General features: G+C 38.3%; 1 protein-coding gene across 1 annotated transcript in view; it reads right to left on the bottom strand.

Moving 5' to 3' along the window:
- The window catches only part of CNTN1 (contactin 1), a gene marked incomplete at both ends in the record, with an annotated part of 250,063 nt that overhangs the window by 207,188 nt on the left and 25,138 nt on the right, over positions 1–17,737 (bottom strand). The window contains one exon of the mRNA XM_083365212.1: positions 1,041–1,167. Within this exon, the coding sequence (XP_083221338.1) occupies positions 1,041–1,167 (127 nt within the window). The remainder of the gene's footprint in view (positions 1–1,040; positions 1,168–17,737) is intronic.

Raw genomic sequence — 17,737 nt, 5'->3', positions numbered from 1 at the left:
TAAAGTCAAGTGGAATCTAAAATTCCCATGCACCAGTACAGAACTAAACTCCTGGTTCCTCCTAGCCTTCCCTCCATGGTCTGTCCGTGTCTGGCCAATCTGGCACCACCAAAATGTTCTGGAAAATGCTGAGGTGTTTGAGTTGGTAAAATTCTACTCTCAGGGCAAACGGCCTTAAAGATGCCAGTGTGCCAGCACAAACTGGATTCCAAAATGCTCTGTTCTTCCTCAACTGTCAATTCCCCCTCTCCAAATTTCCCATAATAAAAGTATATAGCTTTATGGCCCATTTGTTCCTCCTCCCTTACCTGATTGATGACAGAACACCAGCAATGTGCCAAGCCGAAGCTGGTAGATCCGACACATTGATAAATAGAAGCAAAATGTAACTGAATTATTTCATCATTTGAAAAAGGTTTCAGTCTTTGAGCTTAATACTTAGTACTATGATTTCTACTGTACTGTTATTTATAAATGTAAAAAAAGGAGAAAGATAACAGTTTTAGCAGGGCAGATTGATTTCAGCACTGCTCATCTCTTACAGCTTGCTTTCTATTCATTTTTACAGTATACTTTTATTTGCTAAAAATAATATACAGGTAGGTCTCAGTAATAATAATTGACACCTTCCATTGCTAAATGAAGCAGTCATAAAGCATGATATTTGACCATGTGAGTTAGCAACAGCAGTTATGGCAGTCCCCAATTACTTTTAGTTAACTGAAGATTGTGTGGATTATTAAGTGTGGTTCTCACATGATCATTAGCATGACTTCTGACTTCCTACCAGCTTCCCAATTGACGTTGCATGCTACTTTGCATTGCTACTCATGTAGCAACGATATAGGTGGCTGTAAATTAAACTGTCCTTTCTGAAAAAGTAACAAAACTTTGGAACTAAATCATTAAGTTTTCTGCAGTTGTTAGTAAACTGACTTTTCCAAACTGACTAGGGTTATTTTTGGACCAAATCTCAGATCTAAACTGAATTAGTACAATTAGTATTATTAATATAACATTAAGAGAGTAACCCAAGTTACTTGTAAGTAGGTGTAGGGATTCCTCTGGCTCTGCAGTTCATCGACACTTTTGCATCTGGAGACTCTTCTGGATATACCGTATCAATGGGCTGCTCTTCAAAAATTGGTCCGTAACCTTTTAGTTCATCTGCAAATAGATGACAAGGTAATTGAATAATGTCATCCAATTAGTACGTATATAATGCAGAAAGTTTAAACATCTCTAAATTCTTTTAGAGATGTAACACAGGAACAACTACAGGCTGCAACTTCCAATTCATTATTTTATCTTGTCAGTATACTACCCATTAGAACAGGGGTCTCCAACCTGTGGGGTGGAGCCCACTACTATTGGCCACTAGGCCGTGTGAGTGACTGACCAGTGGGAGGGCCACAGAAATGTCCCCCAGCCTCAGATCTGGGTGGCAGCAGCCTGGAAAAGGCATCTGGTGCCCAGATCCAGCCTCCGGAGGCATGCAAAAGTGTCCCCTGGCTTCAGATCTGGGCAGCAGCAGGAACTGCTGCAGAGAGGAGATGGATCTTTTAAAGGTGAGTCCAGTGCGGCAGGAAGGGAGGGGGAAGCATGAAGTATCTTAGTGGGTTGGGAAGGCTTTCCATCACTTGGCCATTCATGGCCTTCCCCACCTTGAGATACCTCATCACTTAACCAGCATGTGCCTTAATGAGCAAGTGAGTTACCTCATTTTAGGTACAAGATTCACTCCCACAAGTTTTCAAGTTATGAGTGGAATGGGCAGGCTCCATTATACTCATAACTCAAGGACTACCTATAGTCAACCCATAAATTGCTCATTATAATCTTTGTTTTTATTTTAATCCAGTAGACAATGAGACTGCTTCTAAAGTTCTCTTCCAGTTCGCTGCGCAGCTGCCATGGACATGTAAAAGACGACTCTCGTCTCCCTCGCCCAGTTTCGTATTGCTGGGGGACCCTGAAAAGGATCGAAAGTTGCCCTGTAGAGGCGACCAGCAAGAAGGTGCCATCGCTGGATCACGGGAGAGCGGCAACGCTCCTGCTAGAGCCAGCGAATCTCTCCAAACTAGCGGACAAAAGGCCGACCATAGAGATATGGTCTGCCACAAGGCTGCAGACAGCCGAAGTCGCATCTACCATCTGGCATCTTTAAAGCAGTGTGGAAGAGACTGGGTGAGATCTACCCCTCTTGTATCCTAATTACTTATTTAGCTGCATAAGCTGCTAAAGTATTTTTCCCCCTGTGGAGAGGGAAGGGAGACTTTAGCCCTCCCTCCAGAAATAGCAGTGATTAACTACCTAGGGGAATTTAAAATGTTGAAAAAATACTAGGATCCTAATTGGAACTCTGTTCTCTAAAATTCGTGGATTATAAGATTTTTAATTTTCTATTTTTCCCCTGATTTTTATTCCTTACTTTTACTGAAGATCAAACTAACTCTACGGTCACATCTGCTGGCTGAATTTGAGACTGCAACCTGTTATTGTCTAAGAGAGACTTGTTGATAGCTTAGAAAAGAGGTAAGATATATCCAACCTTGAAATATCAGCCGTAATAAATTCAGATCTGTTTTTCACTTAGTGGACTTTCTGACTGTAAGCTTTCAGTTTTAATAAGGAAGAACAGCAACAAACTCTTTGTATCTTAAAAGCGATTGTCTAAACTCTCCTTACAGCTCGAGATGAAATAAGAAATGGCAAGAAAAAACAAGAAAGCAGCCTGGACTATGATTTCAACTAAAGAATTATCTATACAGAAGTCTACAAAAAAAGTGGAACAATTAAATGCTACGACAAAAGATTCAACTATTCAACAAATATAGATAATGGAAGATACAGAAAAGAAATTGATAATAGAGAAACAGGAAAGGACTTTTCTTATAAATCAGAAGGAATCTGAAGATTCAAAAACAGATAAATACTTTGGGACAACCACGTTCAGATGGAAAAACAAGGAGACAATCTGCTAGATCAGCTAGTCCTGTTAAAAAAAATGGCAAGTGGATGGTATTTTCAATGCCAAACAAGAGCTACAACAACACAAGGAGTTCTGCTTGATGATTTAAAAGCAAAGACACAGAAGATGATCTGGCTAAGAAAAAAGCTAGAATAAGACTGAAAATAAATAAGGTTTTGATTTACACATGAGATTTAAAGTAGAATATACACAAATAGATAAAACATGTATTCTGAACATAAGACATTGTAATGGTGTGAGATAAAGAAGATTTTGGTCATGCAAAATTTAGAAGTACAAATATTAAAATAAAATTTTTATATTGTTGTGTATCTTAAATACTAGATTTTGTGAGGAATGATGATAAAGGAATTGTGGACAATTAAAAATCTGGAAAAACTAAATATTAAATGTTAAATTTCAGTATTAAGGGAAAGGCTTATTAGGTCACTGATGGGTTAAAAGATTGAATGTTAAAAATAATTAAGATTCGAATATAAGATATTGTAATGAGCTGAGACAGAAAATATTTGGTTAAATTAAACCTAGAAATACAAATACTAAGAATTAAATTTGAATACTGGTTTGTGTTATAAATGTTAATAGTTAAAAATGATTTGAATCAAATATGAGATAGTAAACTATAAGAGGAAAAAAGAGGAAATGAGTGTGGAAATAAAAGTAATCTTGGCTATTAAATTGGAGATTTTAAGATACTTGAGAATTACTAGAAAATAAGAATACTACCTTGTATTGTTAATTGGTTGATGTAGATGGTGAGAAGCCTATATAGATATGAAGTGTATACAGAACTTTAGACTGTGGGGAAATCGTGATAAAAATTGGGGTCATTTAAAATTTGCAAATGATAAAGAATAAATGTTAATTTTAAAATATAATGGAAAACTAAAATTAAAAAAAATTATTAGATCATTGACTGTCTAAAAGATGAAATGTTAAATTAATTAAAATATACATAAATTGAAGATTATTGATGATATTAGAAAGTTATTTGTTGTTTGATTGATAGAATAAGAACTGTGTTGGCTTGAATATGAGACAGTATAAATAAAGGGGGAAAGAGAGGGAATTAGCTGTTGTAACACTTTGAGATCTGTATTGATGATACTTAAATGTAATGAAATTATTGTACTCAGCCGCCACATTGCTTTTCAAATATGTTAATGCAATTTTAGAAAATTAATAAAAATTTTTTTAAAAAGATTGCTTCCAAAGTTTTGATCTTGAAAACCAATTAAACTGCTTCTCAATTAAGTGAAATCTCCCTAGCTATCTATGAATTAAAATGAAAAATGGTATCCATTAAAAGCAATAGAGTTTATTTTCTTTATTTCATGTTTAGAAGAGGAAATTCAAAACTTAGGTTATTGTATGGAAAAAATAGAAAAAAAGTTTTGAGAATCTTGTGCATCATGCAAACAAATAAAGTGAACATCATTTGATCATTTAATTTTCAAAACATTTACAAATGATTTCTCTTGTGCAGGATTATTCTTCATTACAGTATCATTCTCTGCATTCTCTAATTGGTTCAGATATGAAAGATTAAAACCACTTCTGTTACAAAATGAAATAAAAGTCTTGTATATTCTAAGAAATATGCATGAAACAATGTTTTTATTATTATTTATATCCTGCCTTTATTATTTTTACAAATAAGGTAGCAAACACACATAATATTCCTTTCTCTTATTTTTCCCAGAACAACAATCCTGTGAGGATTGTGGGACAGTGACTGGCCCAAAGTTAATAAACTGGTTCTCATGTTCTATCTTGGCCAGACTTTTGTAAGAATTCTAAGACTTACATCCCAGCATCTAAAACAGTGTTTCTCAACCTCAGCAGTTTTAAGATATGGGACTTTAATTTCCACAGTTCTCCAGAAAACATGGGAGTTGAGGTCTACACAACTTAAAGTTGCTGGGATTGAGAAATACTGATCCAGATGGTGAAAGGTAAGATTGTTTAAAACCATAAAAAGCTGAGAGAGTATTATATTTACTCTAAATAATTTACTTATTACAAATGATTTGTACAAAATTGTGACACCTAATCAAAGCTTTCAATGCTGATTGTGCTGTTTGTTTCTTCAGTAAAGATTTGTCTTTCTTATGTTACTGTGACTTGCCAAACTAGTATTAATGTGAAACACGGTTTTTGTTTTGTTTCATTTTGGCTAATAACCAGTATCTTTGGAAACTAAGCATGTCCTGTACTGTATCAGAGAACCTTTCAAGTGAGTCTGCTGACACTCTGGATATACAATGCAGCTGATTTAAAAAAATGTGTGTACTTGGACTTCCGGGTGGCAAGGCTCTGCCGCCGGCAGCCATTCAGGCTGTCAGCCCCGTTGTTTCCGTGGAACCACCAAAAACAGCACCGATCAGCTGTTTTGGTGGCTCGGAAGCCCGCTCCTTAGGAGAAGAGGAGGGGGTGAGCGCCCAGGCAGGGGTAGAGCTCTCCCGGGCTGCCAGAGTTGAAACTCTGGTGGCTGAAGGATCGAGCCCCCCCCGAAGCCTGAGTTTGCTCTGGACCTAAGCAAATGCAAAAACGTTTAGATATTGAGGAAGAGATTAAAACTAAGGAGAAAAAGCTCATTTTGAATCCATTGGATAATAATTTAAGGATCTCAATACATTTATTGAAACAACAATTTAATATGCTACTGGGTGATCAAGTAGCAACTAATTTGTGCTATGCCAAACACAATACTTTTTGTAACACCAATAAGCCTGGTAGACGGTTGGCTTATCAATTAAGGAAAAAACAGAAATCACGTACTATAGATAAAACAGAATATAAAGGAAATGAAGTCTACCAACAAAATTTGATTAAGAGGAGTTTTTTAGATTTTTATTCGAAATTATATTCTAAAGAAAATATACAAGCTTTAGACATAGACAAGTATTTACAGGGAGCTCATTTTCCAAGACTTTCAAAAGAACAACACCTTGAGATGAACTGCCCAATTACATCAGAAGAAATTTCTTTAGTTATTAAACAGTTGAAATTGGGCAAGGCTCCGGGAACAGATGGTTTAACAGCAATTTACTATAAAAAGTTGTTGCCTGAAATGATTGAACCCTTGAAGATTTTGTTTAATGAAATTCAGACTGGAGGTGTAGTTCCTCCATCATGGAGGACAGCTTTTGTATCGTTGATTCCAAAGGAGGATCAAGACCTTACTCAACCTAAAAATTATAGACCTATATCGTTTTTAAATACAGATTATAAGATTTTTGCTAAAGTATTGGCCAATAGATTAATGCAAGTTTTGAAACAAATGATTCATAGTGATCAATCGGGATTTATATCTGGGAGGTATATGAAATATAATGTAAGACAAATTATTAACTTGCTTGAATACTTGGATAAGAACAACCAAGTCCCCACAGCATTGATATTTTTGGATGCACAGAAAGCCTTTGACCAATTGAATTGGCAATTTTTATTAAGAGTTGTTGAGGAGATGAATTTTGGATAAGGTTTTCTACATGCTATTAAAGTTATATATAAACAACAAACTGCACAAATTATAGTTAACGGGGGATTAACAGAGACCTTTAAAATTATCTATGAGTGAAAGGGATATGTTATCTAAATTAACAGGTTTTGAAATAGTGAAGAAGGTTAAATATTTAGGAGTATATATTGCAGCCTCAAATGTAAAATTGTACAAGAATAATTATGAAACACTATGGTCGAAGGTACAAAGGGACTTAAATAATTGGAAAAAATTACAATTATCATTACTGGGAAGAATTGCAGTTGTTAAAATGAATGTTCTACCAAAGTTTCTCTTTTTGTTTCAAATGATACCTATATTGAAAAAGGATGCCAACCTTGATCAATGGCAGAAGGGTATTAACAAATTTATTTGGGCAGGGAAAAAACCAAGAGTTAAATTTAAGATTTTACAAGATGCTAGGGAAAGAGGGGGACTCAAGGCGCCGAATTTGAAATTGTATTATGATGCGGTTGCCTTGACGTGGGTTAGTGATTGGCTTAATTTAACTAACAAGAGAATACTTCATCTTGAGGGATGGGATTTGGTATATGGATGGCATGCATACTTGCTTTATGATAAGAAGGTGGACAGGGCTTTTAAATCCCATATTCTTAGAAGTGCTTTATTGCGTGTCTGGAAAAAGTATTATTATAAGTTAAATTATAAAATACCGATTTGGGGAATTCCTGGACACGCGATAGAGGGCATATCTATGGGAGTGAGTATGGATATGGTTTCTTATAAGGAACTACTTAGATTGCAAGGGACTGATTGGCAACTTAAATCATTAGAGGAGCTAAGACAAGAAAACCTAAGTTACTCTTGGTTTCAATATACCCAATTGAAAGTTAGGTGGAAGTCAGATCAAAAGGTTGGCATCACAATTACAGATCAAAATTTAGTAAAACAAATTAGAGATTTAAATTGTGCACATATAAAGAGGATATATGCTTTAATTGAATTGGATTCGGAAACGGAACTGGTTAAAGACTGTATGATAAAGTGGTCACAAAATATTCAGGAACCAATTTCGTTGGACACCTGGGAGATAATTTGGGTTAGAAATGTTAAATTTACTCAGGCTCAAAATTTAAGAGAAATTTTTTATAAAATGTTTTATAGATGGCATTTGGATCCCAAGAAGTTGTCCAAAATGTATCCTAATTTTTAAGAGAAAGATAAAGTTTTCTCCGCAATTGTTTTTATTGGGTATTGTGGTAGATTGTGATGTTAAAGAAACTAACTTGATGTTGAACATGATAACAGCAGGACGGTTACTGGTGAGACAATATTGGAAGAAGGATAGTTTGCCCACTATAGAAGAATGGGTGTTTAAAGTTTCGAATCTTGCAGAAATGTCTAAGATTTCTGCTTATTTGAAAGATCATTCACAGGAAAGATATATTTCAGTTTGGAGGAGATGGATAAATTATATTCAGAACAAATATGGGACTAAAAACTTCCATTTAGCTTATGAGTAGATTTTAGTGGGATATTGTTATTGGTACTTTGTTTGTAGTTATGTTAAAGGGGAGTTAAAGCACATTATGAATTTGGTTAATTGTATATTATGCATAATTTTTATTTAGAATATGATTATTGTAACTATAATCCTGTATTTAGCTCTGGGAAGTGGGTGGGTTTGGGGTGGGAGGGATTTGGGGATATATTGTAAAATTTTGCTTTTGTATTTTATTTTATTTTTATTTTTTATTTTATTGAGATTTTTATACCGCCCTTCTCCCTAAGGGACTCAGGGCGGTTCACAGGGCATATATAAATAGCAGTACAAAAATTAAAAGAAAATTAAACCAATGCCCAATTAAAATACAACAATGATAAAATAATAAAAACCAATAAAAAACCCATATACCCCTATCAGGCCAGACCAGCTAATTCAAATAAATGGGTCTTCAACCCGCGACGGAAGGATCGAAGGTCAGATGCCATCCGGAGCTCAACCGGCAGTTGGTTCCATAATGCCGGAGCACCCACAGAGAAGGCCCTCCCCCTGGGGGCCACCAGTCGACATTCCCTGACCGGAGGCACCCTGAGGAGGCCCTCTCTGTGGGCACGCACAGGGCGGAGGGGAGTTGATGCCGGCAGCAGGTGGTCCTCGAGGTATCGCGGACCCTTGCCATGTAAGGACTTAAAGATCATAACCAAGACCTTGAACCTTACCCGGAAGACAACTGGTAACCAATGTAGCTCGCGGAGCAAAGGTGTAACATGGGAGTACCGGGAAAATCCCAAGACAACTCTCGCGGCTGCATTCTGTACCAGTTGGAGCCTCTGAGTAGTCTTCAAGGGAAGCCCCATGTAGAGAGCATTACAATAGTCTAGGCGAGAGGTCACGAGCGCATGAGTGACCGTACACAGGGCATCCCGGTCCAGATAGGGCCGCAACTGGCGCACCAGGCGAACCTGGGCAAAAGCCCCCCTAGTCATGGCCACTATATGATCTTCCAGAGTAAGTCGTGAATCTAGGAGGACTCCCAAGTTGCGAGCCCTATCCACAGGGGGTAAAAGCTCACCCCCCATAGAAAGCGATGGAACATTTTGAATGTCCCGGGACGCCGGAATGTACAGCCACTCAGTCTTGTCAGGGTTGAGTTGAAGTCTGTTCCTCTCCATCCAGACCCGAACCGCCTCCAGGCAACGGGACATCACAGCGAGGGCATCACTGGGGTGGTTTGGGGTCGAAATGAAAAGTTGGGTATCATCGGCATATTGATGATACCCAACTCGAAAACCACGAATGATCTCACCCAGCGGTTTCATATAGATGTTGAACAGGAGAGGCGAGAGGACCGATCCCTGAGGAACTCCACAAGCGAGAGTCCTAGGGGTCGACCTCTGCCCCCCTGCCAACACCGACTGCGAGCGTCCCAGGAGATAGGAGGAGAACCACTGAAAAACTGTGCCTCCCACTCCCAATCCCCTGAGACGCTGCAGCAGGATACCATGGTCGATGGTATCGAAAGCCGCCGAGAGGTCTAATAGGACTAGGACAGAGGAGTATCCCCTATCCCGAGCCCTCCAGAGATCATTCACCAGAGCGACCAATGCCGTCTCCGTGCTGTACCCGGGCCTGAAACCCAATTGGTAAGGGTCCAGATAATCCGCTTCATCCAGGACCAGAGGGAGCTGATGCGCCACCACACTCTCAACAACCTTCGCAAGAAAGCGAAAGTTGGAGACTGGACGAAAGTTGTTCAATACAGCTGGGTCCAAGGCAGGCTTCTTGAGGAGAGGTCTCACCACCGCCTCCTTCAAGACGGTGGGGAAATAACCCTTATTCAAAGAAGCAGATATAACCGCCTGGAGCCAGCCTCGTGTCCTCTCCCTAGCTGCATAAACCAGCCAAGAAGGGCACGGATCCAATAAACATGTGGTGGAGCTCAGCCTCCCCATAATCCTGTCCACTTCATCAGGGGTCACAGAATCAAACTCCTCCCAGATAACATTGATAGGACCGCCCGTGTCCTGATCGCCAGATTCTGCCCAGCTGGAGTCCAAACCGGTCCGAATTTGAGCGATTTTAACCGACAGATGTTGACTAAATTCCTCGGCACGACCCTGCAAGGGATCCTCCCTCACCTCCTGATTAAGAAGGGAGCGAGTCACCCTAAACAAGGCGGCCGGGCGATTATCTGCGGACGCAATGAGGGTAGAGAAGTAATTACACCTCGCCGCCCTCATCGCTGCGAGATAAGACCTAATGTAGGTTCTTAACCGCAACCGGTCGGATTTAGATCGGCTGGACCTCCAACAGCTCTATAGGCCCCGTTTCCGACGCTTCATCTCCCGGAGCTCCGCGGAGAACCATGGAGCTCGCTGGGATCTGCACCGGGTCAGGGGCCGCAAGGGTACAACCCGGTCAAGTGCCTCAGTGGCTGCCCTTTCCCAGGCTTCCACTAAGGCATCCGCCGAGTTGTGAGCAATGGAGGCAGGTGGGGACCCCAGCGCCGCTTGGAATCTATCAGGATCCATTAAGCGTCTGGGGCAGTACCATCTAATTGGCTCCGTACCCCCACGGCGGGGGGTGGCAAAATGGAAGACCAGCCGCAGGAGGTGATGATCGGTCCATGACAGGGGCATAATAAATGGAAAGCCCCCACCAAGATCATCCAACCACCGTCCAGATAAAAAAATCAGGTCAAGGGTGTGGCCTCCCTCATGAGTTGGTTCAGAAATTACTTTCGTCAGGTCCATGGCCGTCATGGAAGCCATGAACTCCCGAGCTAGCTCAGATGAGCCTCCCAGGGATGGTAGATTGAAGTCTCCCAAAACTATAAGTTTGGGGAACTCAACCACCAACCCCGATATCGAGCAGCTCGGGCAGGGCTGCCGCTGCGCGACTAGGCGAAATGTACACCAGCAGCAAGCCCAACTGCGCCCCAGAACCAAATCTCACAAAGAGAGACTCACACCCAACTATCTGAAGAACGGTGGTCTCCCGCGGACATAAGGTCTCCCTAATGATCACCGCCACACCTCCACCGCTACCTTGAGCTCGTGGCCGGTGTAGTTTGTAAAACTCTTTAGTAAAAAATAAAAAAAAGAAATTATGGAGGATATAGACAAAATATTTCGTGTTAATTTGTGGATTGCAAGACAAAGGAAATTACCCAGAGATGTGGTGGTTTACTTTACAAAGAGAGCAATTAGAAATGAGGTTATTCAAGCTTTTTACAATAATAAATTTGCAATTGCTGAACAAGAAGTTTTAATTTTAAAAGAGATCCCTCCAAGAATCCTAAGGAGAAGGAAGGAATTTGCTTTTCTGGCACAAGAATTAAGAAGACGGGATATTCAGTTCAGATGGGAGATACCAGTGGGTATGGTGGTGATGTATGCAGGCATGAGACATCGTCTTCTTACAGTGTTACAGGCACATGATTTTTATACTAATGTTTTAAAAGCAGTCCCCATACCACTTTTGGAATCCAAAAAGAAGAATGGTGAGGGAGAGTGTCAATCACAAAGTGAGAATGCACAAGGTGCTGAAGGAGCTACGCACATGAAAGATGGAGAATTCCAGAAAGTTACAGGAGTGGATCAAATTTCAGTATCATCAGAGGAGGTTAGAGACCAGAGAATGACACGTGCTGCTGCTAGACAAATGAGACAAGAGCAAGAACAAGAACAGCAGAGAGTTATGATGGCACCTCCAAAACTTACTTACAGTGAAGCAGTGGGAGGAGCGCGACCTAAGAGAGTGCAGGTGATTTTGGAAGAAGCGCTCCAAAAGCTTCTGGTCGCGAAAGATGGCGACAAAGTTTCTAACCTGGAATGTTAATGGTTTAAATTCACCACAGAAGAGAAAGAAAGTATTTCAATACTTAAAGCAATTTAAGAATGATGTTATTTGTCTACAAGAAACACATATTAGAACCACGGATCAAAAGTATTTGTTAAACTCAAGGTTGGGCACACAGTTTATCGCTTCTGCAACTGATAAGAAAAATGGAGTGGTTATTTATGTTAAGAATACTTTGACAGCGGCTTTAATTGAAGCAGATAAACAAGGAATATATGTTATAATTGAACTGTTAATAGAAGGCAAGAAAACGCTTTTGGTTGGACTATATGCTCCTAATCAACAACAAGGAGATTTCTACAGTTTATTACACAGCAAGATTATTCAGTGGGATTATAAATCTTGTATTTTGATGGGAGACTGGAACGGTGTTTTGGATGTACAAATGGACAAGGGTTTTTTTTAAAAAGCACCCCAAGTCATGCTAAACTGCCTAAATCTTTTTTTGAGATGAAGGATGACTTGGAATTGTGAGACATTTGGAGAGAAAGGAATTTGCAAGAAAAGGACTATACTTTTTTCTCCGACAGGCATAAATCTTTCTCCAGGATTGACTTTGTATTAATTAATAATGATTTTTTCTCTAGGATTAAGAAGATCAAGATTTGTCCAATAACTATGTCTGATCATAGTCCAGTATGGTTAGAGATAGAAAAAGATAATAGGGATAGACGGTCCTTAAATGAAAATTTGTTTAGATGTCAGGAAAATGTGGAAGAGTGTAAAAAACAGATGAAGGAATTTTTTAAAATTAATATGCATAAAGGTACTTCTATTGAGATAGTTTGGGATGCTAGTAAAGCTTATATGAGAGGTGTATTAATATATTTGAACAATAAATATAGACGTAAATTGGAATTTAGGAGGAAAGAATTAGAGGATGAAATTAAGGAAAAAGAAAAGGCTTTAATTTTGAATCCATCTGATGGGAAGATTAAAGAGGTAATTACTTTATTAAGGGGTCAGTTTGATAAGTTAATGGCAGATCAAGTGGCAACTAATTTACGTATGCTAGACATAATATTTTTTGTAATGCTAATAAACCAGGTAGATGGTTAGCTTATTTGTTAAGGAAGAAGCAAAGGGCTTCTATTATAGATAGAATAGAACATAAGGGTAAGGTAGTGTACCAGCAGAGTCTTATCAAAAAGACTTTTGTTGATTTTTATTCTAAGTTGTATGCTAGAGATAAGATTAGAGAAGCAGATATAGATAATTATTTGGTAAAAGCTAATATTCCTGTTCTTACGCAAGAACAAAAGGAAGGGATGAATCAATTGATAACTGATGAAGAAATTTTTTTAGCAATCAAACAACTGAAAGTGGGCAAAGCGCCGGGTACGGATGGATTGACTGCTGTGTATTATAAAAATTTACAGTTAGAGATGGTGAAGCCTTTAAGGGAATTGTTTCAGACAATTCAAATCGGAGGAGGGGTACCTCCGTCTTGGAAGACTGCTTTTATTTCCTTGATCCCGAAGGAAGATCAGGATGTCACCCAAGCAATAAATTATAGGCCAATATCACTTTTGAATACAGACTACAAGATATTTGCCAAAGTTTTAGCTAACAGATTAATGAGGGTAATACAACAAGTAATTCATGGTGATCAAACTGGGTTTATAAGTGGTAGACAAATGAAGAACAATGTGAGACATATAGTAGATTTGTTGGAATTTTTGGAAAGAAACAATCAGATCCCTGCAGTGTTGATCTTTTTGGATGCTGAAAAAGCCTTTGATCAATTGGATTGGCAATTTCTGATGAAAGTATTAGAGAAAATGGAATTTGGGGATAAATTTTTACAACCAATCAGGGCAACATATCAAAAGCAAACAGCCCGCATAATAGTTAATAATAGTCTGACTGAAGTATGTAATATTGAAAAAGGTACAAGGCAGGGGTGCCCGTTGTCACCTCTATTATTTGTTTTAACATTGGAAATACTACTGAATAAAATACGTGATTCGGATAAAATTAAGGGAATTCAAATTAGAGACCAGGATTATAGATTGAGGGTGTTTGCAGTTGATCTGGTTGTTACAGTGACTCAGCCTGACTATTCAGTTGTAGAATTCATGGAGATAATAACGCACTATGGGAAAGTTTCTGGATTTAAGGTCAACATACAAAAAACTAAAATGTTGTCTAAAAACATGACAGTATCACAAAAGGCTGTTTTAGAAGAGCTAACAGGATTTGAAATAGTTAAAAGGGTTAAATATTTGGGGATATATGTGTCACCCTCAAATGTGAAGTTATATAAAAATAATTATGAAAGGTTGTGGGGAAAAGTACAAAAAGAATTAGATAGTTGGAAAAAATTACAATTATCCTTATTGGGAAAAATTGCAGCAGTGAAAATAAATGTTTTGCCAAAATTTTTATTTTTGTTTCAAATGATACCTATACTTAAAAAAGATTTAAATTTGGAGGAATGGCAAAATTTCACCGCCCTGAGTCCTTCGGGAGAAGGGCGGTATAAAAATTTAATAAAACCTAAACCTAAAAAGGAATTAATAAATTTGTTTGGGCAGGGAAAAAGCCACGAGTTAAATTTAAGATAATGCAAGATACGCGTGAAAGAGGTGGTCTTAAAATGCCTAATTTTAAATTGTATTATGAAGTGACTGGTTTAATTTAACACAAGCGAGATTATTAAATCTTGAGGGTCATGATTTGTTATTTGGATGGCATGCATATTTATTGTATGATAAGAAGGTGGATAATGTGTTTAAGATACATATTTTAAGGTTTGCTCTGTTGCGAGTTTGGAAAAAGTACAGATACAAGTTAAATTATAAGATACCTATTTGGGCAATACCTAAACACGCAATAGAAAATATAAATGTGGGATTCAAACATGATGTGACTACATATAAGGAAATTTTAAGTTTGGAAAGGAATGTACGGCAATTAAAGTCATATAACATTTTAAAAGAAGAAAAGATTGTACAAACCTGGTTTCAGTATGGGCAATTACAGGCTAGGTGGAAAGAGGACCAGAAAACTGGTTTTTCAATGATTGGTGAAAATTTGGTAAAGCAATTAGAGATCAAGGTCAAGCTCATATAAAAAGGATATATCTTGCATTGATAGAAATTGATTCAGAGACGGAACTTGTTAAAGACTGTATGATAAAGTGGGCTCAGAATTTTCAAGAAGTTATTACAATGGATACTTGGGAAAAGATTTGGGTGAGAAATGTAAAATTTACGCAAGCTCAAAACTTAAGAGAGAACTTTTATAAAATATTTTATAGGTGGCATTTAGATCCTAAAAAACTAGCAAGTATGTATCCGAACTGCCAGCCCAAATGTTGGAGGTGTGGTTGTGAGGATGCAACGTATTTTCATATATGGTGGACTTGTAAAAGGGTTAAAGCTTTTTGGATTAAAATTTGGTGGAATATGCAAAAAATATTCAAGAAAAGGATAAAGTTTTGTCCGCAACTGTTTTTATTGGGTATTATCACAGATACTACCGTTGTGGACACTAAGTTGATGTTGAATTTAATTACGGCAGCGAGACTTTTAGTAGCGCAATATTGGAAGAAGGAAGAACTGCCGACTATAGAAGAATGGACTTGAAAAGTTTCCAATTTGGCAGAAATGGCAAAGATCTCAGCGTATTTGAAAGACCAATTGCAACAGAGATATATTGTGGAGTGGAGAAGATGGATTGATTATATCCAGAATAAATATGGGACTAAAAAGTTTCACTTAGCATTTGAATAAGTAGTGGATTTATATGATGTATAACTAGCTTGTAGTTATTTTATTAAGAGTTAAAGTGCGATAGAATTTAATATTTTATTGTTGTTTGCATATTTTAGATTATGTTTGTTTGTATTTTTATACCCTGTATTTAGCTCTGGGAAGTCGGGGAGGGGGGGGGACAGGAGGGGAGAGTTGGGGAGGTTTGGGGAGAGGGGAGGGGTAGGGGTGGGGTTTTGTATTCAAAAATGTACTGTAAAACTTTTCAATAAAAAAATGTGTGTACTTTAAATAAGACTGCATTTAAATTAGAATACCTTAATTAATTAAATAGGTAATTATAGTAATCTTTTTTGTCCTTTTATTTTCATCTGATCTTTATTTCCTTTAACCAATCCTGCAATCTTTTTACAGCAGTAAGGAAGACAAAATGGCCAAAAATTCTGGGAGTGTTAGAAAGAAATAATGACTATTATACTATTTAAAACAAATTCTGCTAGAAATGTACATAAAGTATCTGTAGGGTTGGAATGTTTTGCTTATGTTCAATGTAACTTCTAGTGCCACCCAGATATTCTTTGGCTGTAAAGCATGCTTATTTTTCATTCTTGAGGATTTGGAATAGATAAAACTCACAGCTCTCTCTCTCTCTCTCTCTCTCTCTCTCTCTCTCTCTCTCTCTCTCTCTCTCTCTCTCTCTCTCTCACACACACACACACACACACACACACACACAATTATTTGAACTACAAAAATGCTGTTGTTTTCCCTAGGCAGTTCTTTTATTGGACTATGTAGATATAAAGACAATATATGATGATGGTAGGTGGTGATGATGAAGCAAGCTTTGGAAAATAATGCAGAATAAATATATGGCAAAAGTTTTGAAACTTTCTTGTTGCAATTCTTTTTCCTAATTAAAAATAGCTGATGTAGCTTTATACTATCTCTATTTACATGTTTTGGAAGAAATCATCTTCCATGCTTAAAAATATTAATATGTATTATTATTGCAAGACAAAAACAAAGAGAGAGAGAAATAATACAGATGCATGGTTAGGTATGCAAGCTATATGGTTTATCAGGATATTAGCTATGAAAGACCTTAAGGAGCTTAGCTGCCTTGACATGTTTAAGGTCTACCCATTCAGTTTCAGAGGGAGGTAAGTGCATGTGACAAAATACTCAATGTTTATGATTCAAAATGCTGTTCCCCTTCAATCATGAGTGGCTCTAGTGCTGGTGGTGGTGTTGGGTGTAATGGGAACAGATTTTTGGGTCTTAAAATGCTGCAATGGAAAATAGGATGGATGTGCCTAAGTGATTTAGGCAGTTCAAGTTCTGTTGTAACTGTGTTGATAATCCTCTTAATGGGGAAAGGGCCAACATACTTGGTCCCAGCTTTTTGGAAGGTTGCCCAGACTGCAGGTATTTTGTAGACAGGTAAACACAGTCCCTACTTTAAAGTCTTTGGGCTTCATTCACTTTTTATTGGCTTGTGTTTTGTAAGTTTCTCTTGTTTCCTCCACTGACTTTCTAACCACTCCCCAGGTATTCTGTAATTGAGTAACCCAATCCTTCAGAGATGTGATAGGAGGGGTGGCTAGGGGCAATTCGGGTATGGACACAAAGTCTTGTCCCATAGTCATTTTAAATGGGATGAAACCCAGTGCTGCTATGTACGGAGTTGTTGTAAGCCATCTCAGCAAATGGCAGGAGGTCCGTCTAATTGTCCTAATGATAATTGATTTAACATCTCAGGTATAGTTCCAGGACCCCATTCAAATGTTCACAGCCCCCATTCATTTCCAGATGATGACTAGAACTAAATCCCTCGGGCAGGGGTGGGCAACCTTAAACACTCAAAGAGCCACTTCTTTTCCCAGAGAAAAGAGAAAAGAAAACACTGGGAGCCGCAAAACTCTCTCTCGTGCATGCGAGACAGAGGGGAAGCTAGATTGAAGTTTAATTAAAAAGAAATAGAGGCTGCTGTGCATGAGCTCTCTCTCTCTCAAGCTCTCTCTCTCCCTCTCTCTGATCTTCTGCTCACCTGGCCAGCTGGCCTCACGCTGTTCTCCAACAAGCTGACACACATTCTTATTGGGCTGGCTTTCCTGCCCTTGGTCTGCCAGTCCTCTTCCCCCACTAAGTGTGAGTGTGAGTGTGTGTGTATGTGTGTGTGTGTGTGAAAGAGAGAG

Source organism: Vipera ursinii (genome assembly GCF_947247035.1).
Source record: "Vipera ursinii genome assembly, chromosome: 6".
Taxonomy (NCBI): domain Eukaryota; kingdom Metazoa; phylum Chordata; class Lepidosauria; order Squamata; family Viperidae; genus Vipera; species Vipera ursinii.
Note: the sequence above shows the minus strand (reverse complement) of the source record. Positions and strands in the feature narration are given on the sequence as shown.